This window comes from Clinocottus analis, unplaced genomic scaffold (genome assembly GCF_023055335.1).
Source record: "Clinocottus analis isolate CAN_PGR_092001 unplaced genomic scaffold, fCliAna1.0.p SCAF_17, whole genome shotgun sequence".
NCBI lineage: Eukaryota > Metazoa > Chordata > Actinopteri > Perciformes > Cottidae > Clinocottus > Clinocottus analis.
In genome coordinates this window covers 1,675,634-1,703,252 of record NW_027175898.1, presented here as the reverse complement: position 1 = coordinate 1,703,252, position 27,619 = coordinate 1,675,634, and the positions used below count along the sequence as shown (strand labels likewise).

At 45.2% G+C, this 27,619-nt stretch overlaps 1 protein-coding gene across 1 annotated transcript in view; it reads right to left on the bottom strand.

The window, feature by feature from the left end:
* Window positions 1-27,619, bottom strand: part of alk (ALK receptor tyrosine kinase) — a 333,954-nt gene that overhangs the window by 41,186 nt on the left and 265,149 nt on the right. The window contains exons 6-10 of the mRNA XM_068581094.1: window positions 15,827-15,958; window positions 10,892-11,026; window positions 10,225-10,328; window positions 6,975-7,147; window positions 5,084-5,178 (exon numbers count right to left, since the gene is read on the bottom strand). Of these exons, the coding sequence (XP_068437195.1) occupies window positions 5,084-5,178; window positions 6,975-7,147; window positions 10,225-10,328; window positions 10,892-11,026; window positions 15,827-15,958 (639 nt within the window). The remainder of the gene's footprint in view (window positions 1-5,083; window positions 5,179-6,974; window positions 7,148-10,224; window positions 10,329-10,891; window positions 11,027-15,826; window positions 15,959-27,619) is intronic.

The following is a 27,619-nucleotide window of genomic DNA, read 5'->3' as shown; positions in this document are numbered from 1 at the left end:
GTGTCCTTGGGCAAGACACTTAACCCCAAATTGCTCCCAAAGCTGCGCCTGCGGCGTGTAAATGGTGCATGAATGTTAGTTAGTCCTGATCAGCAGGTGGCACATTGGATGGTAGCTGATGGTCATCAGTGTGTGTGAATGGATGAAGGATGACAAGTAGTGTCGAAGCACTTTGAGTGGTCTAGAAACTAGACTATAAAAGCTTAATACAAGTACAGTCCATTACCATTCACCATTTTCCTCTTGTAGCAAAGCGGCCGTGAGGAATCGTCAGTATGCAGATGTCCACACAGAGTATTGAAACTCCCTCTGATGACCTCACCTAGACCCTAGTATGGGGTTGTCAATGTAGGTAGCATCATTTCAGCTTATAAGTGTAGCCAAAATGTAACAAACACTTAAAAAAAAGATACAAAACTGAAGAGTACTGAACTCAATTTGGTCCTGCATCATTTTCGTCAGTCTTTATACTTGAATTATCCACCGTTTCCTTCAACATTTGTGCACAACAATTCGAACACCTCTTCATTCCCCACTCGACAAACGTTTGGCTCTCTTATTTTGAGAACCCAGATATGTTCAGCCGAGCTGCTATAAACGGGTCCGTGACTTGTCTTCCAAAGAAAGGCCACGTTTTGTTGAGGAGCTCTGTCCAACGTCTCGTTCCTCTGATGTGATGTGCTGTAGAAAAAGCTCCTCTGCGGCTCTGTTGCGCGGTGACCCTTGTTGAGCCAGGCAGAAGATGTGAGATGATTTCAGAGAAGTCAGATAAGGTCCACTGCGGTTCACGGCGCTGATAGTGCTGCCAGCGTTCGACGCTATGACACTAAACAAGGGCACTGGTTCAGATCCTGACCGCGCTGCTATTCTGCTCGTCCTGGCTCTGATTTATACCTTTTTTATTTGCATCAAAGCTGGATACGCCACCCAGAGAAGCCGACTTTTGAACAATAAGACTGCTGTTTCCGTCATGCTGCCACAATGCTTCAGTCTATCAGCACCAATGGGGGGGGGGGGGGGGGCTTCCTTATTGCCTTTTCATTGAACACTCTATGTGCACAGTGTGGATACTTAAGGCATGGAGGAGAAGGTTTCTGGTTATAGACTCGCCAGTCTTCTAGAGCACACACTTTGTTTGTTCTCCATTGTGCTCCCCGTGGACGGTAACCAGGCAGCAAAGGATGATTGAACAGTTCCATGAGACTGTTTTCTTTTACTCGCTTCGCTCTTGGAAGCCACAAGTACGCCTGGACAACCCACTGTCGAGCAGGTGGTGTTTCTAAGCCTCGGACAGGAGCCGCATGAGCGGAATATCAAACTGAAATCGGACAAGTTTCCTAATTGCGACCAGCCGACGGGTTGCAGCAACAAAGCGTCGTTTGCCGCCTTCCCCGCCATCGTGTGGCGGTGTCAGGGGACAGAAGCAGGACTTTTCATCTTTATCTCTGTAATCATTTTACCGCGGAAAAAAAAAAAAAAAACACTCCCTCATCTCCGGCCCGGCTCCCCCGTCACCTCAAGCTGCAGGCTCACCGTTTATGACAATATGGCAGGGGGCTCCCTCAGCAGCTGAAAGGTTTGGAAAGCAACTGTCTGGCGCCGCACCATTTGGTCAGAGGAAACCTGCTTTAACTCGGAGCAAACGACTTGACATCAATGCTGTTTGTGCACGAGTTGAAACTGCACCTGTAATCCTCTGGGTGATAAATATCATTAAAGTGCTGTCTCGACTGGAACTTTCTATGAGTAACAAAATCTTGTAACTTTGTCCTCAAAGTTTGAAAAAAAACAAACAAAAAAACCCACACAACACCCCCTCAGCATTGCTTACTTAATATTTGCCACCTAGAAAATCAATAGCTCATTCCCTCGCCCTGTAATCCTCGAATAAATATCACCGTCTAAGTCGCCGCTGCCTGGGAGGTTTGATACAGATAGAGTTAATGTGCACTTCTGATGGATCAAACACGAGTGGCCGTGACGCGTTTGATTGCTTTCTGCGCGCCGCTGCCCCTCTGTTCATATGACCCTTTTAGATGTGCACGTATGCAAGTTCAGCAACTTTTTACATCTTCAACAAAGTCGCTAATAAGGCTTACCGCATTGTTATTCTGAGCAGGAGGGGGGCGAGGGGGGGGGGGGGCAGCAGGGCTATAGAGGGACACGGAGCCGGAGCATTGGTATGCTGCTGCAGCAGGACGACTCAGCAGGTCCACCACAGAGCGGAGTGAACCGGAGGGCAGGGCGACAGGCGGCGTGGCTGTCACTGGTCATTAGCAGGACGCCGTAAGATGCCAGACGCTCACCAGAGGCCAGCCCAGAGATTGCTATCGCTATGAGTCAGGATTCTTCTACTTCATGGGCTGCAAAATTAACGTCTAAAATGTTTTGGCACTTTTTTATCAAATGACAGGAAGCACACTGTACTTCTGGACTCGTCCTGTGTAACCTTGCCTGTACTGCTCCTGCGTAGATTCGTAATGCGTCCCGTAAGCCTGGGAGAGAGCGCCATTTGAATGCGGAGCCTTTAATTAGCGCCGCTGTAATGTCATCGCTGTAAAAACACTGAGGCCTGTTGAGCATCTGCAGTTACTGGTCCGTGATGTGTCTCTGCGTTTTCTCTAAACCCACAGGTGCAAGTGCGCAATTAATGAAATGGGTACATCTGACTAGTTGTATTACATGAGTTGCAGCGACAGATAACAGCCAACCAACCCGTCTGCACATAATTGGAAAGGAAAAACTGGATCGTCATTGTACCAGGATGAAACTATTGAGAGTGGCTGTGTGTCGGTAAAACACAGTTTGATAAAATCCAATTATTTTGCATCCAAATCTCTGAAGGGAGTTGCTGCATTGACATCCCGCTGACGTCAAGGCCCAGGGACCGAGGGGGCAGGTTTCACGGTGAGATGTTGGGCCGGAGGCAGCTCAGTGCTGAGGGGGGAAAGAAGCGATGGCGCACGGCGGAGACAAAAGGATGAACTTCCTGTGCCGTCTAACACAACAAACTAATTTATTGATGCTGGTGAAGATGAAAAGATAAAACCGACAACCAGGTACAACACCTGAAGGGCAGCGGATGCATCATCGCACGCACGCGCTCGCCAAACTATAAATCACGCTAAGGCCAAGAGACGGCCACGGATGGCTGGTCCTCTGCATAATGTGTTCACAGTATGTTTTCCCACTGCAACACATTACTGGGGCCGTGTCATGGCGCTCAGGGATCCATCATGCTAATTCCCGCACAGTGATCACAACGCCTTTTGCCGAGCGTCGGCATCTCCCATCGGCCGGCCTGACTGATGGCCGATAAATAAAAGTGGCTGCGTCGAGTGTGGCTGAAGGTAATGGAAGTGAGCAAAGCGTGGATAGATGATCCTTCAGTGCTGCCATATCCGCGCCGCTGCCGCTCTGAAGGACATAAAACACAAATTGGTGTGCAAATATCTCCTGGAGAATGTCATTTCTTTCAATCAAGAGGCTTCGGCCCAATAAGCCAACGCTGCGAGAGGACGATCTGCTCCAGTTTGGACCAACAGCAGCTTCTCACATCAATATTCAGCCGATGAACTCATGTCATCTGATTGCATTTTACAGTCACGCTGACAGTTTTGTTGTGATATCTGTGATCAATGACTGAATTCAACAAAAACACCCTCAATTATTGTACATTTGAATGAAAACTGGTGTCTAAATTGCTCGAAGAAATCACAATTGAACCGCTTTTAACATTGAATCTTTTAGTGACAATAGATACACCTTTTGGCTTTTACCATTATGATGTGAAATGTAGATTGCTCAACGTGACGGCTGTAAAATAACGACAGCGTCTGCGCTTGGATTTGGTTCCTGTAAGCCTCGCTTTCATTATGTAGTCCTGCTCACCACAGGTACCATCTCCCCGGAAAATACATTTTATTTACTCGTTCTGAAATGAATGTCGCGCTTACTGTGTTCTTTTACATCAGATGAACGCTGCGTCTCTGCGACAGCGCCACAACAACAACACCACTTAGACAATCTAAGGGGAGAAGTTGAAAAGTTCTTCTGTCGCTACTTAAATTGTCCCAGTATGGCCACCATACCAATACCTTCTTATACCATGCAATGCATCAGAAGCCTTTGCCTCTTGAATCTAATTCTTATCCGGGTTGTCGTCACTTTAACACTGTTCCCTTTACTATTCCCGTCACAGCTCAAACCGTTTCTTCCAGGTGGGCAGCGATGGAGGGAGGCACTGAACTCCTAACCTTTCATATTCCAGACTCCAGATTTGGTTGTCATCACACTCCTGTTTTATTTTAATACTGATACACCGTCTCTATCACAACACAAAGGTGACGTGAGGCTTGACCTTTAGAAGTCGGCAGTACAACGTTTGAACATTAGCTCTTATCAGTCAGCAAGCTGCATGGTGGCAGATTGGAACTGTCCTGATATTTCAGGACAAATCAAAGTTCAAAGTTCTCAAAGAAAGTGTGTTTAAAGAACCACACACACACACACACACACAAACATATGTGTGTATATATATATATATATATATATATATATATATATATATATATATATATATATATATATGAACCCTAGATCAATTACATGCAGTGAAAGCGAAAGTGCAGTTAATTTAGGTAATATATCCTATCTAAGGGAGTAGTAGACTTGCAAGGGTTTTCAGATATTATTTTCAGAGTTTTCTTTGAGAATTGCACAAAAATAAATCCTGAGCACTATATTATGGCGCCGTCAAGGGAATTTCAATGTTAAGTGCGTCCTTGATGAATGCCTCAGTGAGTACAAAACTGCCGCTCAGTCAAATCTTATCTCTACGCAACATGAACATAGTGCACGACTGTTTTGATTACTAATTAAATTACTTAGGTCACTTTGAATGTTTACTTAAGTTTGTCTGAAGTCTATAAAAAGAGTTTACACTTCTCAGAGCAATGCATTTCTTTTACCCTCGTTATGCTTGTCATGGCCAATCGAGCAGTCAAAGGATTCACCAACTCAAGCAAGATTTGATGAAGTGAGAAAAAAAAAAGCTTTTTACGTTTTTTTTTATAGTACTCACATGCCAAGAAGCAGTCCATACTGAAAGAGAGGTTGTCTATAGAGATGGCTGAACCGGGTCCAGGTCCATCTCCAACGCTGAACTGCAGCCAAAACCTACAGAGGGACAGAGCTGTTTTAACAACCGCACCAGCTGTGAATGGTTGGATGGCTCTGACTAAAAGGAAGTGAAGAAGAATTTATAGCACTTTAGGAAAAATGTCTTTGACCTTTTGGTGTGCATTGTACTCCTTGTGACAGCTCGGTCTTTATTATTACGAGCTGTTCGCTCTATTAGCAGATACAGAAAAACAGTTCAACTTCTTCTGGGAGGAAAGATGTCTTTCTGTTCTAAATGGTATATGTTTATGGACAAAATAATGTCGGCATGCATGGCGAGACCTATACTTCCAAAACCTTTCAAGGAAATGTTTTTGACATTTTGTGAAATATACTTTTTTATCTTTCTTAGATGAGAGGGTTGACTCTGTATGGGAAATGGAAGCTGGAGCGAGCAGGAAAAACACTGAAAGGGAGGAGGGTTTCTTTCCAAAGATAACAAAATCCACCTACCGATTCAATAATTAACATGTTACAATTTACATGATTAGCCGGACAAAAATCAAAGGATAAAAACAGCAATTCGCCATTTCGCCCCCCTTCTCCGCTCCTTATGCTAAGCTAAGCTAACTGGCTGCTCACACCAGTTTCAAATGAAGCAATAAGGGACGAGAGGCAGTACTGCATCGTCAATAATGTACTGTTCACAAGTGTCGTTAGGCCCGACTCTCAACCAATCAGAATGCTTGATTTGATCCACCCGTATTATAATTTAGCCTACAGACATGAGATTGGTGTGGATCTTCCCATGTACATGAAACTTTCGGGCAAGAAAACACGTATTTTCCAAATGTCAGTTCCTCATAATTTCGTCTGATTGATTCTTTTTACAGTTTTTTTTTCTTCAGACAATGACATTCACAGGAAGTGGTTGTCTGTGTCTGTTTTACTGTAAATATTATCCAAAGTCATTCGTCTCTAATACTATCGGTCATACCGATAAGAGGTTTGCATCTGGGAATATTAACATTTAATAAGTCCATGCTGTGTTTCACAAACCTGTTGGCAGACCCTCGTAATCACTGTGAGAGTCCACGCGGCACGCTGTCAGTTCTGTCCTGACTTTTGTCTGCACTGCAGGCTGTATTTCTGATTCTATTTAAGCTCCACAAAGGTCACGGCGCAAAGACTGGCAGGTTCGCCCGATGGTTGAGGACATGACATTCTAATTAACAGCACAAGCACAGCTGACTACATAACCCAGGAATCAAAAATTAATCACTCTCAGGGGAGCAGGATTATCCCAGCTCGAATAGCCAAGAAACCCCCAGTCAGGCGAGCAGATGAAATCATCTGGGGTTTCTCTTTTTAACATTCTTTTTATATTGCTTTACTCCATTTTGTTTTAATTTCTTTCTCGTTTGAGGGGAAATTGGGGCCATGGCTAATTGGGAGGCGAGGAGGGTGGTTAGAGCCTTCTGTATTGATTTCTCCTCTGCTTATCACAGACAAGCGGAGCAAAAAGAAAGGGGTCTATTTTGTACAACTGTACACAGGGCGCAAGGCATAAGCCTACGGGGGATTCATTAACTCTGCAGAGCGGAGAGGTACTGTTTCCCGGAAAATGTAAATGTCTGAACGGAGGTGGATAGAAAAAGAAGAGCTTCTTGCTTCTGTTTCTTATGACTTCCTTTCCGAGCTCCTAAGTATTTGTTTGAGTGTGTAGGTGGTCTGTCGGGGATGAGAGCTAGATCCCTTTCTTCTTGAGTGCCAGCTTCATACAGGCCAAACATGCAGCTCCATCGTAATCAAACCGCCTGTTCCGTGCTGAAACAGCCGCGTGCTCGCCGTACCAGTCCGACAGGCCGTAGAGGGGAACAACGACGGCTTTCCAGCCCTTTCCAGATTTGAGCTCGCCGGCTGAACGCCACAGTCTGCGCTGCTCCTCGGGGCCGGTGGCGTTCTCGGCTATCCACAGGGACAGCGACCCCCTCTGCAAGCCACCGGAGCACAGCCAGAACCGCACCTGTCGGGGGTAAGGTGGGAAGTTGAAGTGAGCAAAGGTGACCGAGCGGATGGGGATTCCTGAGATACATGCTGACAAATCAAGAGAGCAAATGAAATAGCAACTTCCTAAATATGTTTTTGACTCAGCCGTGTACTGGGTTGCGGCTCAAGGAAGGGATGCACTTGAAACTGCGTCGAGCGCAATCAGCAACTGCCATCTGTTCAGCTAATTATTCTAAGATTAATAAAATTCAGGCAGGATCATGATTCAGGGTATTTTGCTATCTATTGCTTCTCCTGCATGCTTTGGCACAAATCAATCTCATTTGGCCGTTTCCAGGAGGGATACGGTCGGTGTAAACCTGCCTCGAATTACACGACAACCGGGCCGTAGAAGGAATTAAATAGTAAAAGGAAGTCTGAAATCTAAAGCCCGCTAACAAGCAATGGGTTGTGACCATGTCCCTCTGCAGCATTTCCGTCACGCCAAGAACATAATTCTTGCTTTCACCATTCAAGTGGAACAGATGCTGGCTTAAGCCTGATGAAAAGCACACATAGAGACGACGCTGCGCCCGGACAACTGCATTTGGGGGCTTTCATGTTGAGCGCTCGCATTGTGCTCGTCCGACAGCAGGTTGCCGTCCTTATCGTCCACCGCCGGGCCACATGGTGGCCGTTTAAAGATCAAGATTAGCGGCGCTGCACAGTGCACGTCGGGCACGACATGAAAGTGGTCTGCAAGCTAATACCCAAAACTAATATCCTCAACATAGTTGTCCAAGAGCGGACAGGCTAAAATGAACAGCGCCGGTTCAGTGTAGAGAGAAGGATTTAGTGTTAATCTGGAATCATGGCTAATCTTTGGCCGCGCGCCTGAGGAGCTGGGAGGCAGGGGTTTTTTTTCTTCTTCTTTTTTGCTATCTTCCTTGCGGCCAGTTCCTTTTGCTTGCTTCTCTTGTGCAGACTAAACGCATTCCCTCTCAGTCCCTCCCATTATCTCCTTTTCTGACCTCTTGACTTTTCCCCATCGCCTCCCCACCTCTGTGTCTGCTTGTGTCATCCCCAAGCAACCCCCTGCCACAACTCTCAATATGCAAAGTACACATGCAGAGGGCCAAAAGGTTGCTGAGCTGAGCTAGATCAAAATAACATAAACTAAATTCGAGATGCAACAGCATCAATCAAAGGTTCAAGCACACAACCAATCACCCCGGAGACGTGCACTGTGAGCGCCACGAGCTAAATAATGCATGGATTCTGATTATTTTCACAACTAGGTCAGCAGATTCAATCTGTGATTAATGAGTTCGACCTCTCTGCCGGTTAGGATCTGTTTACCTGCTGTCTCGGCACACTGACATTTGATTTCTGAGCTGAGAGCTATTAACATATCAAATAATTAAGTCAGTCAATTAATGAACTGCTCAACGGAAACGGTCACCGGCAAGAAGAATATTAAATTGTTTGCATAATAGCCCATGGCGCTTTTCCAATGTGATAATGATCTTTTAGTTTGTATTGTTGTACGGTCAAGTGACAAATTGAAGAGAGCCAGCGGCTATGTGTATTTCCTGGTGACCAGTGGAGCACACAAAGTAATCTAAAGCTTGTGTTGTGGCTGCTTGCCGAGGTATTGGACAGTCTCTGTTGAGGTGAGGCCGAGCCGATCAGCCTCATGAGACAGGCGGAGGGAGACTCAATGTGCTTAAAACATGACTGAGAAAAAAATAAAGCGAAGATCATATATTAAAAAAAAAAAAAGAATATAAGATGAGATATGACATACGATAAGAAGGTATACAAAAATGGGAAATAAGATAAGATAACCTGTTCTCACCCCCCCAATACTGACGCTTGGTGAGTGTCTCAGTAAAGAGCGAGGAAGGTCTGAGGGGAGGTTGGACGGGTCGAACAAACACAGGACTTTCACCCAGAAGACAGCTGAACCTCCCGCCGGAGACTCTAAGTCAATGTGGACTTATCTCAGTGTACTTAACTAATGGCTGTAACCTTATAAACTTATTATTAATGTAACAAACTTTAGATATCCCTCCCAAAAAATGTTGGTGCATAATTAAACCTAATCTATGTTGGTAGTCTATGTTTTGGTGAACAAAGACACTGCATGTGTCAAGCAAAACTAGTTTGATGCTGTTTGGCACTATTATTACCATTATTTTTAAAAAGGTAATAATAGTGAGAAGACATCTGGTTGAGCCGTCAGTGAGTCAAACAACGCGGTGAGGAGCTGAGCCCGTCACGGATTTGAAAAGCTGCCGCTAGCTTCTGTCCAGCGGTTGCAAAGAGCCAAGATGGCGACGGCCAACTCGCTAAAGTTGAGGCTTTCAAACAGCAGTGCACAAACCAATGTGTGACGTCACGATGACTACGTTCACTTCTTACATACAGACTGATGAGGAAGGGAGATAATCTGCATCTTTGCAGTCTTTAAAGATTAAGAACTCATTACTCGTGTCTGCCTGCTCTCAGCAAGCCTGACTAACTAACACAATGTTGATGACACTTACAAACGCAATAACATATCTGCAATGTCATCAACAATATCAGTAATTTGGTGTTATGCACCTCAACTGACCGGTTACAATGCAGTTTACATACATGTATGTCCAAAATGTAATCACCTATGAGACTTTTGTGGGACATTGTCCTAAAAAGCAGACTTATTCCTGAGTCATGGCCAAAAAAATGTGATTTACGAAGTCACTGTGACCTTTGGCAACCAAATCCGAATCAGTTCATCCTTGAGTCAAGGTGGATGTTTACTCCCAATTTGAAGAAAGTCCCCTCCAGGCGTTCCAGAGATATCGAGTTCACGAGAATGGACAACCCGAAAAACACGCTGCCTCCAGCCGGTGCAGAGGTGCAGAAAATGACAGGACGGGAACATTCACAGCGCCGAGGCCGAGGTGCTAATAATCAGAGTGGTGAATCTGGCCCGTTATCATTTAACGCGGCGCATGTGCCTCGCAACAGTGTGTGGGAGGGATGGGATGGGGGGGAGGAGGGGGAGGGGGGCACAAACAAAAGAGAGGATAACTTTTCCAGGTAGAATACTCAGTGTACGTGGCTCACCGTGCACGGGGAGTTTCTCAGGGGAGGCGGGAACAGAGGGCTCCTCAGTATGGCCGAGCCCCGCTGGCCTTTGGACTGGCCCCCTTCCACACTGAATGTAGCACCTTCAACACACACACACACACACACACACACACATTAAAACATGTCAGTTTCCAAACTGTCTGGATCGGAAATTTATACAAAGTTATGCAAGTGCAAGTTTTGAAATGGTATCGCAGGTCCTCCCATCGCTCTACTTTGATGCATAGCCTAAGTGACACAACCGAAGGGGCTGTCCAAAGATTAATCGAAAACTACTGTGCAAGAAAATAACCTCATCTACCTCTGAGACTTGTGTAAGTAGCTGAGAGTTAAAAGAAGCCTCAGCAAACCGAGACTTTAGATTCTCATACGGAGACACCTCACTGACGATGAACCGACTCGAGGGTCCGACCCTCCGCATCTTCTACACCCGTTGGGATCCCGTTAGCTGCCGGGCGCACGGCGCTACGAGCGAGACCACCCGTCTTTACTCATTGGCGAGCTGTTGAGACTCAACTATGCAATCGCTAAATTTCCTAAATTTGCCCACTTTAATGAGTCAACAACACCCCTGCGAAGCCATTTCGAAGAGCATGCACATGACATCCATCGATCCGATCACGAGAGACTCCGTGTGCGCCACCTGACGACGGGCAGCTCTGCCCGGTGGACTTGGCTGGAGACTGCAGTCTTCTCCAGGAGAGGCCGCGGCCCGCTGAGGACTGCCAGCCGCACTCGCCCTCTTCAAAAGAGCAGTAGCTGCCATTGAGAAAGTGTCCTGGGGAGAGACAGGAGAGAGAGAATACATCAGGCCAGGAGAGGAGAAGATGATAAGGAGGAAAGGATGGGAGGGGAGGGGAGGACAAGTAATGAGTGGTCAGGCCCGGCAGGTGGTCCAGAGAGGAGAGAATGAAGTGAACCCCGGCAGGCAAGCTGCCAAGGAGAAAGAGGACAGGGGAGGAATCAAGGAGATGAGAGACAGTGAGGGGTGAGGGCGAAGAGGTTGAGAGGAGAGAGACATTCAGAGGAGGGAGGGAGTGGGGGCTAATGACCCACAGGACTCAATGTGTTGCTGAAAATTAGGGTTGATGTGCGGTGGAGTGACTCTAGAAACGGAAGCTGAAAATGGAAAAAGCACAAAGTAAAGAGAGTCTGAGGGGAAATGAGAACGCTGAGGTGGTGACATGATGTGTTTCAAGGGGGGATGAGAGCTGCCGATGAACTTAAAATCACTTCACGGAGCGTCGCGAGCCTCGGGAAGCATTTCCGGTGCGTCGACACATCCGGAAATGGAACGGACGCATTTTCATACCTTTGCGTCCTAATGAGAAGGTGCACACACCTCGATCTGCAAACAAGGCCTCCCTGTTTATGTTTGCTTAAGTAACCGGCGGAAAAAAGGAAAGTCACCTCCAGCTTAGGAAGAACAAATATCAAACCACCCACTACTTGACCAAAGGCACATATTTTGATTGAATTCTTCACTTTCAGGAGACTTTTAACCTCTTCACTTCTAGATACCAGGGCTGTGACACACACACACACACACACACACACACACACACACACACACACACACACACACACACACACACACACACACATGTATACACATATATACAAAATGTATACCTACATCTGCACACACATAAACATACATACAGTGTGTGTGTATATATATATATATATATATATATATATATATATATATATATATATATATATATATGTACATATATATATATATATATATATATATATATATCTATATATATATATATATATATATATATATATATATATATATATATATATAGATATCTATATATCTATATATCTATATATCTATATAGATATATATAGGTATACATATATATGTCACTGGATCCTAGCAAGGAGCTGAAGTGACAACACTGCCACTACCTGCTACATGAATATATCAAATAATGTGGATTATTAAAGAGTGCTTCTTCCACTTCTTCAAATGATAGAAGTGTGTGTTTGTATTGATTAAAATAAGGCGCACCTCCTCGATGTGTTGATCAAAGATCTGTTGTTAAACTGCGAATGGAGGAGCTTCTGAAAGCTGGTAACTGGAGACAGTCTTTAAGCTTTAGTTGACGGCAAAAATGCCGGTGTGAGTTTCAGAATTTCCAGCTGAAGTTTGCTTCATGTTCCTTTTCATCCCGAGCCACTGAGTGCCCATCACGGGTAAGGATCTGTGAGTGGGCTGATAACAGTGTGCTTTTTGGAAATGGCCTCATCCAGATAATGGAAGTGAAAGTGTCCTGAGCAGAGATCATAAAGCAGGTATTCCTGAGGAAATAAAGCAGGAGAAATGTTTCCTTTATCAAAGTCACTGGCTTTTTAAATGTTTTGTGTAATCCCACATAAAGGTCGACAGGTTTCAAAGATCCAATATAACGCTATTAACGCCATTTCATTTGGATGTTCGAGCATTAAAAACAGGTTTTTACAACCACGCAAACTAAAAGCTTCTCGAGCTGTTTTTCGGTCACCGGGTAAATGTCGCGTGGCATTAGGAGTCATCCTCCTCGTTACATAAACCAGTCGCTGCCTCTCGGTGCCGAGCGCGGGGATCCAAAGTCACATCGCCTGCTCGCCGCTCACGACGTGAATCAAGAAGCCGGCGATGATGACACCGCAGACGCATTAGCGCGTGTCACTTGGTGGCTTTTTTTTTTCTTTGCGACCCGAGCTGTCATTCCTAGCCGCTTGCCATCCGTCCAGTTTAGCCGCTTACAAATGGATTCAACCTGAAACAATTTATTTAATGAGGCGTGAATGAGGCCGACATCACGGTGTCATTACTGTTTTATGAAAGCCGACATGGACATCACTCAGTCTTTATGAACGTGTCAGAGTGTCATTCGGGCAATAAAGTCACTTCAATGCCATGTCTGTCATGACGACATGACCAAGACGACGCGGCCTACATATTTATGTCACGCAGGTTCTGTATCATACAAGGTGACGACGCCGGCAGGAGGCCCCGAGAGGAAAGTGAGAGGAAAAACACTGAACACAGAATCTGAACTAAAATGTTTTCTCTCCTGAAGAAGAGATAAAAAAGGTTTTGCCTGAATAATCTGACAAAACTGCTTTTCTTTTAAATTGAGGAAACACTTGGGAGATAAAAAAAAATGTTTTGCCAAGATCATTCTTCGAAGTAAAGTTTTTTTTGCTCATGTTTTTTCTTTTCATCTTTAAGAACCGGTGAAAAGATGCATTAGGTGCTGTTGTCAAACTCATTTTTGGCCACAAAGGGCTGAAGAAGTGCATCAGCATCATATGTTCTAACCAGGATGAAAGACGTTCATGTTTTCTCCCAGGTGAGTGAGGATTTTTTTCCACACTCACACATACACATTATTGGTGTTTGCATGTTCCTGGAAACCTGGAAGAAAATATAAATGTTTTTTTTTAATCCTATTTAAGATGTAGAGGGGGCATCTCATGGGGCCAATGTGAGTATTACCACAACAAACAAAGAAAATCCACGGATTAAAACAGAAAAAAATGAATGAAGGAAATGGATACGAGCCATAAACCTTTTCCTCCACCTTCTAAACACAGTAGAGAAAACTATTCAGATCAGACTGAGGAGTTGGAGCTCCAGATCGTCTCCCTCACTCTCGGGGCATCTATACAAAGGCTCTTATGGCGTATTATGAATATATTTTCTTCTCTTTTAGTTTTTTTTTACCCTGGGGAAAAGTGTTCACAAAGATGGAATAAAGTGTTATTACTTTTTCAAATGTCATCACAGGGCTGTAACATTTTTACGCTTCCATAGATCGGGGGAAAGATGGTCAGGTTCATCAGAAGTGATGCAGTGTATGTATGCTAGAAGGACTGAATGGGTACAAGAATAACAAAGACACACATCGGGAGGGGGGGGGGGGGTCTGTTCTCACTGATTCTCCAACAGAGATAAAACAAAAGAATACTGCAGATGACTACATTGAATTTCTGCATGCATCCACCTTTTGATGCGAGCCGCGTCGCTTTGACGTATAGTCGCGGGGATACGGTCGTGTCGGGGAGACGGGCGATGTCTGCAGAATTCAGACCGACCGAGATCAACCGGAGGAAGCCGTGACTCTCAGAACGCGGCGGATGTGTTTATGCATAATGAGGCGGCGGCAGGACGGCGAGGGAGAGCCGCGAGGGACCTGCTTTCCTCTTATATGTCAGGGCTCTTTGTGATTGACACAAAGCTAAGTTTGTTCCTCCTGCCTTCCTTTCTGCCTCCTCCCCCCCTGTTAATGAACCCTGACAGTGCTTATGATGGTTTCGAATAGATCAAATCAGCTGGAGATAACTCGTGGATAGATCATGGAGAATAGGGTACCCGAGAGGGAACACTGTGTGATTTGGGTAGCGGGGGGTGGAGGGGGGGGGTGATCGTTACAAGTGATGGAGATGCAAAATGGAACACATGCGGTGTGCCTGAGGTGCGGCAGGAGAGCGTGGTTGACAGCGAGAGTAGAGAGAGACACATGTGAGTAGCGGCGTGCACTGATGAATCAATAACGGGTTGGATAACGGCTAATTTTAGAAAATAAGAGCGCTCAGTGGGAAAAGGGAGTGTGGAGGTGGAGAGCGAGAGAGAGAAGCGTCTCTGAAACGTGTCCCAGCTGAATCACAGCGATCAGCCTTTCCCTGCAGGGCCCGTCGGCCTGTGTCTGCTCTGTTTGTGCTTGATGCGACGACGCAACCAGACCCATCTCATTACTGGATTCATAACCCATATTTCAGACACGCTCATGAAACCCCGAAAGCCGGAGATGGTCGCAGAGTAAAGTCAGTGTTTAAAGTTTTCTACTGATTGATATTTGTGCACCTTCTCGTTCGCCTCGTTAGCCCTCAGATCACATCGGAGGCAAACCTATAAGCGCAAAGGCGCAGCCATATCTTGATTTCTTAATTATTTCTTAATAAGAACCGCACGGGGGACCGGCATGGTGGGCAGGATCGGTTTGACTCAGTCCAGGTTTTTAGTGTGGGCTGAAAAACTCTGAAATCAAACTGCGAGGAAAGCAAAAAGAAAACAGCACGGGGTGCAGGCGTTTGACTCCTCGTCTGTTAATCGTGAGGACGATGTAAAAAGTAGACGCATGCAGGTGGGACTACAAAAAGATCCTCACCACACACACGCACACACACACACACACACACACACACACACACAGCAGGGCCTGGGGGACGGTGCTTGTGAGTAAGATGTCAGCACACTTGGCTAGTGTTCCCTCCTGGGCCTCGAGCAAAGTAGAAAACAAATGTGCAAAGAGATAGAAATAACAACCACGGAATATGTCAAGGGTGAGAAATGCTGGCCAAGCAGAGAAAACGCTGCCTTTCTTTCTTTCTTTTTTTGCCTCCCCCCATCCCTTTGCCTCTCCGTAGTGGGGGGGGGGGGGGTTGCAGGACGCGCCGGCTTCGTTAAAGAAGACTCGCTGCGGCATGTCTGGACGCAGGGATGAATGCAGGAAAGGCCAGCGGACACCTGAGTGTCTTTTTTGCTTCCCCTCGCCTCCCCTCCCGCTGTACTCACGACAGACGTCGCCCTCGTCGTCGCCGAGCGGGCAGTCGGCGCTGAAGTCGCACAGTTTGTCCAGGGGGATCCCCGGGCCCTGGTGACAGTGGTACCGGCCCACCAGGGTGACGTTGGGGCCGGGCGCCGGCGCTGGAGAAGCAGAAGAAAACAACAATATTAATAGCAAACCTTCCTCACACAGTTCGAGCAATGTTGGGAAATAAAAGAACAGAAACAAAAATGTCTCCACATTATCTTCCGAGTTTACGTACTGAACAGATTCACTGTACGTGTCAGACGCAGATCATAACTCAGGGGAAAACATTACTTGCAAACAGTATAAAAATATACCGTGGCTCCGTACAACTACATCAGTCAGTAACAATGGCTGACACAACCCCGACTGCAGGCCTTGATGACATCTGCACACTGCCTGTTCCATCGTAAATAACTTGGCCCCGGCTGCATCTGCCTTTGAATACAGTACATATCCATCAGACAAGGAACGCAAGCAGCGGAGAAACAATGACCTAGATACTGGAGCAGGTAGCGCCGAGAGGAAGGGGGCGCGCACACACACACACACACACACACAGCAACTGATATCGCCGGGTCCAAACATCTCAACTGTAACCCGGGACATTTGCATATCTATGCAAATCAGAGAAGCGATATCTCCAGGTTGTGGAAAGAGCGGACCGCTCACCTCCAGCGTCATCATCACAAGCTGATGACAGCGAAGAGAACAAAACAGAGAGGCCGAAAACTGTCCCTGTTTAACCTCCCCCCGCCTCTCTGGTAAGGAAGGAAAAAAGTGATTGTTATCATGAGTAAGGGGGGATCCGCTCGCTGTAGTTTTGCCCTTGATCTGTATTATGCAGATTTGTTCTCCACTCAGGCGAACGCGGGAGTCGGGAGTGTGCGATAGCGCTGCGGAGGCCGTGGAAGGACAGGCTGAGATGACAAGATAGGCCGGTGGCGAGGAGCTAATTTTGACACAAAAAATGATGGAGTGAGTGCACCCTTTGTGTTCTCAGCAGGGATGACATGATGACACGATGACACGATGACACGCCCGCAGCGCCACTTTTGTCAAGCTCCGGGTGCATGTACCAGGTTTTGTTTGTGCACCTTTAGCCGGGGCCAGGCTCTCCAGATGACGACCATGATCGGACCAATGAAAGCTGAGGAAGCTGAACCGGTTCCTTTAGTGCACAACACAAAGTGTGGCCGTGGAAAGATGTCGCGTGCTCAGCTCAAACTAAAGCCAAATTCATGACCCGTTCAGAAGAAAACATACGTACATGAAAAGTTTAAGGACACAAATTAAGTCGTAAGTTTCAGGGATGGAATAACTCGGTATTGGCAGGAATGTGGAGATTACACGACCCATCATGACGCAGCGGGTACGACTCAATAAATTGTGCTACTGTCAGCGCGGTGATTTATTGCGATTTTATTAAAATTCTAATGCAGTGAAATGTGCATTTATCACAGTCCCTGCAACATCCGCCATCACAGCACTTTGAGACACCGACTGCCTCTGAACTATTGATCAAAAAGAGATGGTGTTTTAGAGAATCGATGGCGTATCAGAAAATATAATACCACATTACTCAAGTGTATCAATATCCCACCCCCAACAACTGCTCGGTAATGAATGCGGTTAGACGGCGGACATGTCGCAGCCGGGCCTGATTCACAGCACACTTCATTCTGCCACGCCGGCCGAGAAACCTGGAAGCCCAGTGGGGGACTGGCAGAGTCAACTCAATAAGATGGAGGCGGCCTTTTCTTTGTGTTTTATTGGACAAAAATGCATTAGTCGGGCAGGTGGGGGTGGGGGGGCTCCCGCAGTCCACCATTGTGTCAGAGGCTCTAATGGCTGCAGAGAGACACATTAACGCGTCAGTGAATAATCCAGTTCAAATTCTTTGAAAACATATTAGATTGGTAAACAACTTTTTACATCAATGCGCCGCTGCACGCTATGAATCTGCTTTTCTTCTTTACGGAAACAAAGTCTGCGAGCGCGCATTAAATCACACACGTGACTAAAAATATATATATTTTTTTTTTTCCAGACTCCGTCTGAGCTGTTTTCATTCAGACGGGGCTTGTTTGTTTATGACCGGCTGCGAGTGCGAGCGTGTGTGTGTGTGTATGAAGTGGTCTTGCTATGTGTATTGAAAGATGCTCGGCACATGCATTATGCATCCATTGGGCTCGGTGGCTTCCTCGCCGCATAATGTCGACACCGCAAGCGGAGCGCTTTATCATGGAAGAGCGCAAGAAAAAGTCGAACAGAGTACGCCGGAACCTTTGGGCAAGAGGTATGCAAATTCATCGATTTATCCGAGTTTGAAGACGGTGGAGTAAAACAAATAATAATAAAGAATTCACGACGCCGCTGAACTTTGAGCTCCCCCGAGCAGGTAAGGGCGGCCCGGCGCCGCTGGCGTACCGCGGTTCTTAAATCACACTTGTCAGACTGTGGAAACAAATGGGTCAGAGGGGGATGAATTGCCTGTGGGAGGGACTTTTGTTTTTCCGCTTGCACGGGGGAGGGGGGGGTTGTTTGGCTCTGCGAGGGGAAGATGCTTGCGTGGCGGGGGAGCCGGAGAGGTGACCAGAGAGGGCACGGCAGCCGCTGATAAACGGCAGAACAGATGGGTACTTCAGGTACTTGTTGGATGCTGCTTACAAGCCGTGTCTCCACACGTGGCTGCTGAAGCAAGGGAACACTTAAATTGCCAAAGAAAGACGGGGTTATTATTGTAATTATTTCCCTCGGCGACATCGTGGCATGAAAAACAGTTTGATCTTCCGCATGTATAAGACACTCGCGCTAAGATAATGTAAACAGCTGCGCAGAAAGGATCAATTCATCGTACCCGATGTGCTGCCGACGACTTAAAACGGGCTTGTTGTTCCAGGTGTTTATGACAAATGTTCAAAAAGGTGTCAGAAAATGAAAAGAAATCCACCTGACAAAGACACTGAAAGAAACCTTTCATGCAGCGACAGAAGCGATTCACTCAGGAGATCAACGGAGACGGAGCATTTCCGTCACAAGCAGCAGTCATAATTTGACACTTGTAGCCTTTTAAACAATGTGTCGTTGTGTTTGCTTTTTTTTCTTCATGTAATTGCACATTATTATTTCTGATACAAAGAAAAACAATCGGCGGCGCGGCATCTCGTTCACATTGCCGCCCACCGGCTTTGCGGCGCCTCATTGATGTCGGCTGCGTCGCCGGCTTCTTCAGTGTCCACCGGGCTTTGAGAGTCTTCTGTTGAGACAATGTGACAGTCGAAAAGGATCGCTGCACGGCTCGGCTCGGCTGTTCTTTGGAGTGGAGAGACTCAGACGTGCGGTTTTGGTTCCCAGGATTGATTGTTGAAGACTTGCGCTGGGTAATTGCTGAACAGGTGGCCAGATAAGAGTCAATTAGAGCATGTGGATGCTGTCAGCGACACACACGCTGGTGCATTCACATGTTCCCCGATCGTTGGAAACGGCTGCTCTTATTAGCAGGTTTTATTCTGCACCCTGACTGTCACCGGCTACCACGACGGATACCTGCTGGATGATGCTTTGGAGCCACGTTAGAAAAACTGAAATAAATAAACAAAGTTCTGGACATTTTTCTTTGGCACCTGACGCAACCCAGTCATCGGGAAGAAAGCTCGGCATTGTACATTTCAGCAAACTACAGACGTGTTCAATTATGTTTAAATTTAAATTACAACAAAATAGAAGATATCAAGATGGCGCCGCAGATGGCGGCCTCGGTACTTTTTCTCTTTTTGTTTATTTGTCTTATTTTTTTGGTCTTTCTTTTATATTTATCTTTATCTGCCATTAAAGCTGATTTTGAGTCTAATACATGTGCGCTGTCGTACATCAGGCAGCCGTGAGAGCAGGTTCCCTCAGGGTGGGTGAGAGCGATGGTGAACATGGAAATCAAGTCAACAGGACTTCCTCCCAGGAGGCCACAATATGTTTTTTTTTGCAGTACTACTTTTAAGACACTTTTTAAATCTTAAATTGTTGGATTTAACTTTTTCTATTTTAGTTGAATTATTTGATTTATTATGACATTGTATTTTAAAGTCAGCAGTAGTTCTTATAACTTAATATATTTTCATGCTATTGTTTGTATATGTTTATATTTTGTTTTTGGTTTATAAACAGCGACAATGGAAGGATCCCTTTAGTTTGCAGAAAAGCAACATTTCAGGTGACTGGCTTGCCTGGTATCATTTACATATTAACATAAACATTGCACAATGCTATAGTCAAATTTCTCCCAACTATACTGGGATTAAATGTATGAAACTTGCACTAAATGAGCAGCAGTTTCCTAATGTTCCTAATAACCTCATGCAGGGCCAATTATAAGATGAGAGACATTTTGAGGTTCCTCTCATGTCTGCTCCAGTCATTTTTGGCATGTTTTATAGATGTGTTTTCAATAAAGTTTTGTTTTTCCCCTCCCTCTTCAGAAAATCCCTTTCATCAGATTACCAGCCAAGTCGCCCAGACTTTGCAACTATAACTGAAGCCATCTACTTTCAGGGGGAAAACCAGGCAGCGCGCCACTGAAGATCAACGGCAGAACCGGCGAGCCAAACGGCGGGAAAAATGTATAGCTGAGGATGGACGAGAGCATAAAAGTGTTGTAGTGAAGTGTCGCGTTCTGACATTGTGGAAAAGAAATATGATGAAATGGATTGTAAAGAGAGATCAGAGGTTTGGCACCTAGAGAGTATATAAAGTGCTTGTAAAGTGTTGAAGCGAACCACTCAAACCGAGGTATCAAGGTTGTATGTACAAGAAAGACATGGTACACACACACACACACACACACACACACACACACACACACACACACATGCACATGCACACGCACACGAGATGTCTCGGATGGGGCCGAGCTGTTTGTCTATTTAAGTGCTTAAATACAACTCTGGTGGACAGACGTGTCTTTGTTGTCGTGGCGCTGCAAAACTAAACGCGGTATTGAAATTAATACGGCTTTTGTTTTCCTACAGATGAGCAAGTATGTCAACCACATCCAGAAATCCCTCTGTGGGCTCTGAAACAACAACAACAACAAAAACACAAGCAGAAGAATTGCCTGGCTTGGCAATCTGCTGGTGTGCAGACTGTGTGCAGAGTGGAAGAAAAATACATAAATAAGAAATTCCTTCACAGACTTGAAGCATACGCATTAGCAGTAGTTAGAGCCCATTTATCCCTTTCTGCTTATTCCTCAATGTGTAGTCGAGAGGCCCGTCCTCTGTCACCAGGACGAGGGAAACCTCGAGGGAACCTGACCGAGGGGCGTCGCCGCACTCGAGGGCAGGATGTGATGCTGAGTGGCTGCCGGGACGCTGAAGACAGATGCAGCCGGGATTCCCACCGGTCGGTCGGGAGGACAAGAAGCATTCGCTCATGAATTCAATTAACTGCACACGGCCACGCTCGATTGGTCAGAGCTCGGCCCAATCGCCATCGCTATCTGTCATGCTCCCCGCTGGAGAGACAGCGGACTGGAGGAGAGAAAAGGAAAAGAATACCTTTAATGGCTGTTCCACATTTCAGAGACGTAATGCGCTTTCCTTTTGGGAATACAAAAAGAAGAAGAAGTGTTTTTGTTCATGTATCTTGTTTCACTCACATGCCATCCTTTAAAATCTATCCCATGCATTGTGTTATCTTTTGCTATGTAAATTTGACAATTATCCTGGCTAACAGATCGAATATAATTATCTCCTGACTGCTTTTCGAGGTTTGCGGAGCTCATTTCCTATCAGAGAGTGTGGAGAGAGAGCATTCTGCCAAGAACATATACTGGTGAAGCTTATTAGTTTAATGAGGAGCTGCTGTCCACGTTCACTTCAGTCCTGGAAAGCAAAACCTCTTTTTTTTTTAAACCGAGGCCAACTGGCTCCATTTCGGATAAACCATGCAGCTTGCAGGTAGCTTTAAAGCAACACCCTTAAGAGTCTGGAGCCATGCTAGCCGCTCCGTGGTGCTACACTTCAGCACAGCGGTGCTATGAGATAAATGCCAACATGCTGATCAGCAAGCTAGGTCCGTTCTCATTCACCGTTTTTTTTCCCGCTCTACCTACGAAAAACACTATAGTTCGTATCCAATCGGGTGACCAGACGTCCTCTTTTTCCTGGACATGTCCTCTTTTTGAGACCTGAAAAATGCGTCCGGGATTTTGCCTCGTTGGATATTTCTCTGGGTCTACACTAGTTATTACGCCCTCACAAGTTTTGGAAACGGTATCTCCCTTACGATCCACCTTCTTGCGCGAGCTCAAACCATAGAGAGAACTGTCATTGGTCAACCGATCTCAAGGTTGCGAGATGCACGATAATTATCCTCCAAATACGACCACGTTGAGCCTTTGGTACGATACTTCTCCATTTCCAATCCGGCAACACTGAGCCTTGCCACCTCCACTCGCAACGAATATCCTGTTACGCTCTAAAGAAACAAGTTCGGCATAACACATCGCCGCATCAATAATCGACTGGAATTTCAGCGACAAACTTTTTTTTGGTAGCTTAGCACGACTCGTTCGTTTCTATGAGCTAAAGATTGCGTGGATGCACGACTGTGGAAGGAATAGGATGAAACGATAATGGGGTCCAAGTTACGGCCTATAGTTGCATTGTTTACAACAGCCCCCCCCCCGCGACAAAGTGTCCTCTTTTTCCGTTCTCATTCCGGTCATCTTAGTATACAACCCGTGTGATCAATCTGCATGCCATCGTCAGCCAGGACAGATGGCGTAGTACGAGTGTCAAAGTCTGCTTCGGAGGGGGTTAGAGGACAGGACTCTCACCCAAGAGATCCCGTTTGAAACCAAAACTTACTCTTGACTTCCAGGTCAGAGAACGTCCATGCTCGAGTAACAAAACTTCCAATAACACAGAAACAGCAGCATCAATAAATGTTGCGCACGTACATGTCTATTTTCTTAGTTTAGGCTGTAAGTGTGCTAACTTTTGCTAATTAGCGCTAAACACCCACGGCAATGGGCGAGACATGTATTCAGACATAAACCAAACAGTTCATCTTCATCAGATTTCGTAGAAATTCATCCAACAGTTGTCGAGACATTTGGACTCAAAACCACAAATATGGACCTTTGTGCTGTAGGAAAAGTCGGGGCATCATCCTCCAGGGAGTGTCTGCACAATCCATTCAATAGTTCTTGAGCTATTTCCGTCAGGACCCCCTGCTTGTCCAACATCTCCATCCCACAGCCACACCGCTAGTATGGCTCAAGATGAATGATCACACTATGATACCTTTAGGTTTCAGGTGATTTATAGTGGCAACCTTTTAGCAGGCTTCTTTGCTGGCTGAGGGTCAAAACACTTTGATACGGCTACACATTCAATTGTCAGGACGGCAAGACCAACATTGAGTTAACCTGTACGCCACTTTCATGCGCACATTGTGTGATCACCGCGTTGGAACACACAAAAGACGGATATCACAAATGCGTTGTTTGCTGGCTTTTCTAACCTTTTTGGCGGCCTCTTGCGCAACCACACCAACTTGTCTCTGAAGACGTTGTTTTGGACTAAGCATACAGATCGGCTCTGATATCAAAGCATCCGTCCCATGAGAGGGGAGTGGCCGTGGCGAGATTGTCTCTGATGTTCCAGTTAGATGACAGAGGGGGCCGGAGAGGATCCATTTCAAATGGGGAATCAACTCTGAGCTAAATCTAAGCTTCAAATTACGTAGTAGATTTCTATATCTCAGACACAGTAATAGCCGAGAATTTGAATCCACCATTACAATAACGACAAGCGGTTTGTTAATGAGGGGTTTGTTGACATGCCGACTCCACGATTACCTCAACAGGCCACTTCCTACGGACATAAAGCCTTTCAGCGTGGTTGAAATCCGCACCAGCCGTAGATCAAAGTCGGTAAAGGTCACAGAATAGTTAGCGAGTCTTTTTTAAAGCTCCCGATAGAGTCCATGAAATCTCTCTCTCTTGCAGTCTTGAGCGTGCGACACAGTAAAGCCTGTCGTTTGAGGTGACTCAATGGCCAGAATAAGTATTTCATGCCTGGGCACAAATATCCCCTCTGAAGCATTAAAATGAGATTTAGGATTGCTGTATCTTAATGACCGACTTTTCTTCAATGGTGCTTAGTCCATAATATCCAGAAACGTCCTCCTCCCTGCCAGGTCAGGGTTGATTTAGACATCTGTTCCATTTGGCATATGTATGCCGGGAAACACTCTCCTTGGTGCCCTGGGCCATTTAACACTTGCTCAATATCTTAAAATGAAACTGCCTGTGTAGATTGCCTTGGAAAGGTGCCGGCAACAGAAAGCCAGTTTGTGTTGAGGGGATGCCGCTCGCGGAGAGGCCCGAGGCGAGCGATTAGAGGTAGAATGTGATGAAGCTTAGTACTGTCAGGTAGGGCCTCGGCCGGTTGTCTCCTGGTAATTTGTGAGCTGTGTGTTGTTGTTTTTTTTTTTGTTCCACGTTCTCCTACCATTTACGTTGTAGGACATTCTATTTGGGCGAGAAAAAAACAAAAAAAAAGCGACATGATGAGACAAATACCCATCAAATTACCTCCAAGTTAAAGTGGCAGGTAAACGTCTGATTGCCCCCGAGGCTCCCGGAGTGTCTAATTTTTTAACTTACCTATCTTATTGTACTGCAAACAGTATCTTGTGATAAAACATGACTTTATAGTTCCCTTGTTCTAATCCAGGCCCACAGGCAGATAGTAAAATCCATATTGGATCTAATAAAACGTAAACAAAGACTGAATGAAAAGAGGAAATATTGCGCTGTGTAACAACGTGTCTTATATGCTCTAAAGACCTGTGTTTATGGATTGTAGTCCATGTTGTGGCCTTGTTAAAGCAGATGCACACGATTTTCTATTTATGTGTGGATGAATTGGAGGCAACACATCAATCCACGTTTTTTTTTTAAAGTCTTTCTATTGATTCCAAACAGGAAGATTATTGATTTGTCAAGATTAAGATGTTTATCAACTGCTAAATCCACATCTGAGCGCAGTGGCAGTCATGCACATATCCAGCATTATAGACATGTCTCTGCTCTGAAACGAACCCTCATTAAACATGTCATTATAAAAAGTAAGCGTCACTGTTTCACAAACCTCCTCATTAAAACGAGTTGAAAAAGAAGATATATATGGCCCAAGCACTTTCACACAATGCTGGCTTTAAATAAAAAAGGACACTACTGTTTGATAGGTAGCTTGTGCCCTGACTTTAATTAAAGGTTATATTGTAATTATGTTAACATTTTTCATGTGCAGCCAACATTTTACTGCTGCTTCGGCTTTATGAACACTGCCTCACTTTTAACCTGTTCCACAATGGGGAATTCAAATGTCAGTGAAGCATACCCTGTTGCAAGCACTGCATAATTGGTGACAGTGGAATCTCATTCTTCAGGTAGAACTAATGTTTGAAATGCTAATGTTGAACATTTAATCAACCAGTAGTGGTTCAAGGGATCATAACTTTATAGCCAGATAGAAGCAGCGGATGGAACAGAGCGACAAAGACTCTCTCTCAACCAATACCTTCTCTAATATATGTAATAAATATACTGGGAGACTACGTCTCAACCAGTTAAACGAGGACTAAGGTCCCGTATTGTCCCATGTCTTTTTAAATTATGTGAAAGTATCAATAGCTCAATTCACGAAGAAATGCACACAGCCCATATTATGCCAGGACTTTGGTAAGGCTGTGATGTCACAACTTTACAGTCACCGCTCGCTAGAAGTGATGCTAAACTTTCTGTCGTTGATTCAGTGGACATTCAAGGACAGGACCAGTGCAGATGTGGAAGATCGGAAACTGTGCATTTATCGAGAGGGTTTCTTAAAGAGACAGGCACTAAAACTCAGCATTTCAGATCAAAATATTTAGACTGACTCTGTCGGAAAAATATGTGTTTTTTTTTTAACACAATGCATCCAAACCTATCAAAGTAGAACTCCAAAATACAAGAATAAAGACTGTAAAAAAGAGCCTGACATGCTCCCTTTAAGACTTATACATACGGCCCGCTATGCTGCTGCCAGCCAGGGCCGCACACACTGAACACACTCTGATCAGCCCTGCAGCTCAACGCAGCAGGTTGAGGTTCAAACTTCACTTCAGCACCAAGAACTGAGCACATTTCAGATCAGATCCTATTTCCTACTGATCGTGGAACAGTTCAATATAAGCTCTGCCGTGATTGGACGGTTGACCAGTCACAAACCGGCAGTACAGACGCGTTTCAATTCCAGCCAACATGTATGAGGAAACAGCTCTCAAACTACATGCTACGTTGTCACCTGAGCGTTTCATAAAGACGGAATAACTAACCACAAACTACACAAACTAATTCATTTTCTGTGGCCGACTCTACTTTTTAATATTTAATTCCAAATCTTTCTTTGATGCACACATATGAAGAGAAACTGAAAAAAAAACCTGCGTATTAACCACGAATAGTTTCAGCAGCACTCGGAGCTGTGGACTGAAAGCTGCATATAGCGTCCTGCTGTAACTTTAACATGAAAGGTTTGTGTCTTGAGCCAGAGGCCTCGAACAGTAAACGTTAATATTAATTAGCAGCGCTCCTCAAGTTGTTTCTCTCAGTTTGATCCTGCCGCTGAAAGCTGTACGAGGCAGAATATCATTAAAAGTGCTCATCCAGTATTTGCAGACAGCGGGAGGTAAATCCTGCGCGCAGAGATCACAAGATCTGTGTACAGGATGTGTGTTTGTTCCCCGGAGGGAAACGCACACCTCGGGCTCACGACGAGGACTTGATGCGCCGCGCCGCTTGTCGGACTTCACACACCTGCTCGACGTTATTCAGTCCGCACGCGTGCGCCATCTGCATGGAGGACTTAAAATGACTTAATTATAAATAAATACATGCAAAAATAAATACAGAAATAAATAAATAAAAGCTTCAATAAATGTATAAATAAATGAATACAAATTCAAAAAAATAAAAGGTTAAATAAATTTATAAATTAATGAATACAAATTCAAATAAATAAAAGGTTAAATAAATGTATAAATAAATAAATTAATACAGGAATAAATAAATAAATGCATGAATAAATGTATAAATAAATACAGGAATTTATACCTCAACAGGACATCATTAAATACATCTATTTCTACATTTCTGTATTTCTTCTGTGTCGTTATATGCAAATGAGCATGCAGCGGTCGGAACCTCTGTCTGAAGCTGATTGGTCACAGGAGTGTGGTCACCTGGTATGTTGTGCTCTCCTACTTCTGCCTTGCACATACTGTTGTTGCGTCACACAATGTTTTCTTAGGATGTTTTCAGGCGAGAAGTCAGTTGTTTAAGCATCAAATGTGTGGTGGGTTTGTCAACAATCATCCGACTGAACCCTTTCAGTACAGAAAGTAACAAACTAAGCAAAACTAATTTGATCGTAACTCCTCGAATATTTCTGGATTTCCAGATTCTGGATTTACAATGAGCTGTGTGCTGCTGTGAAGCCTGTCAGTCATCCTAGCTACATATGAGCGTGAGCGAGTAAGTGGGGGGTTGTGTGCGTGGGTGTGTGTGTGTGTGTGTGTGTGTGTGAAGCTCGTTGCGGGGTTTTGAGTGTGTGTCTGTTGTTGTGGCGTAGGCTACGGCCGACAGTAGCCTGTTCTGTTGTCCTCCAATAAATCACACAATAAGCCAGACAACGTCTCGCGACTTCCTGACGCAGGGTCGCTACAAT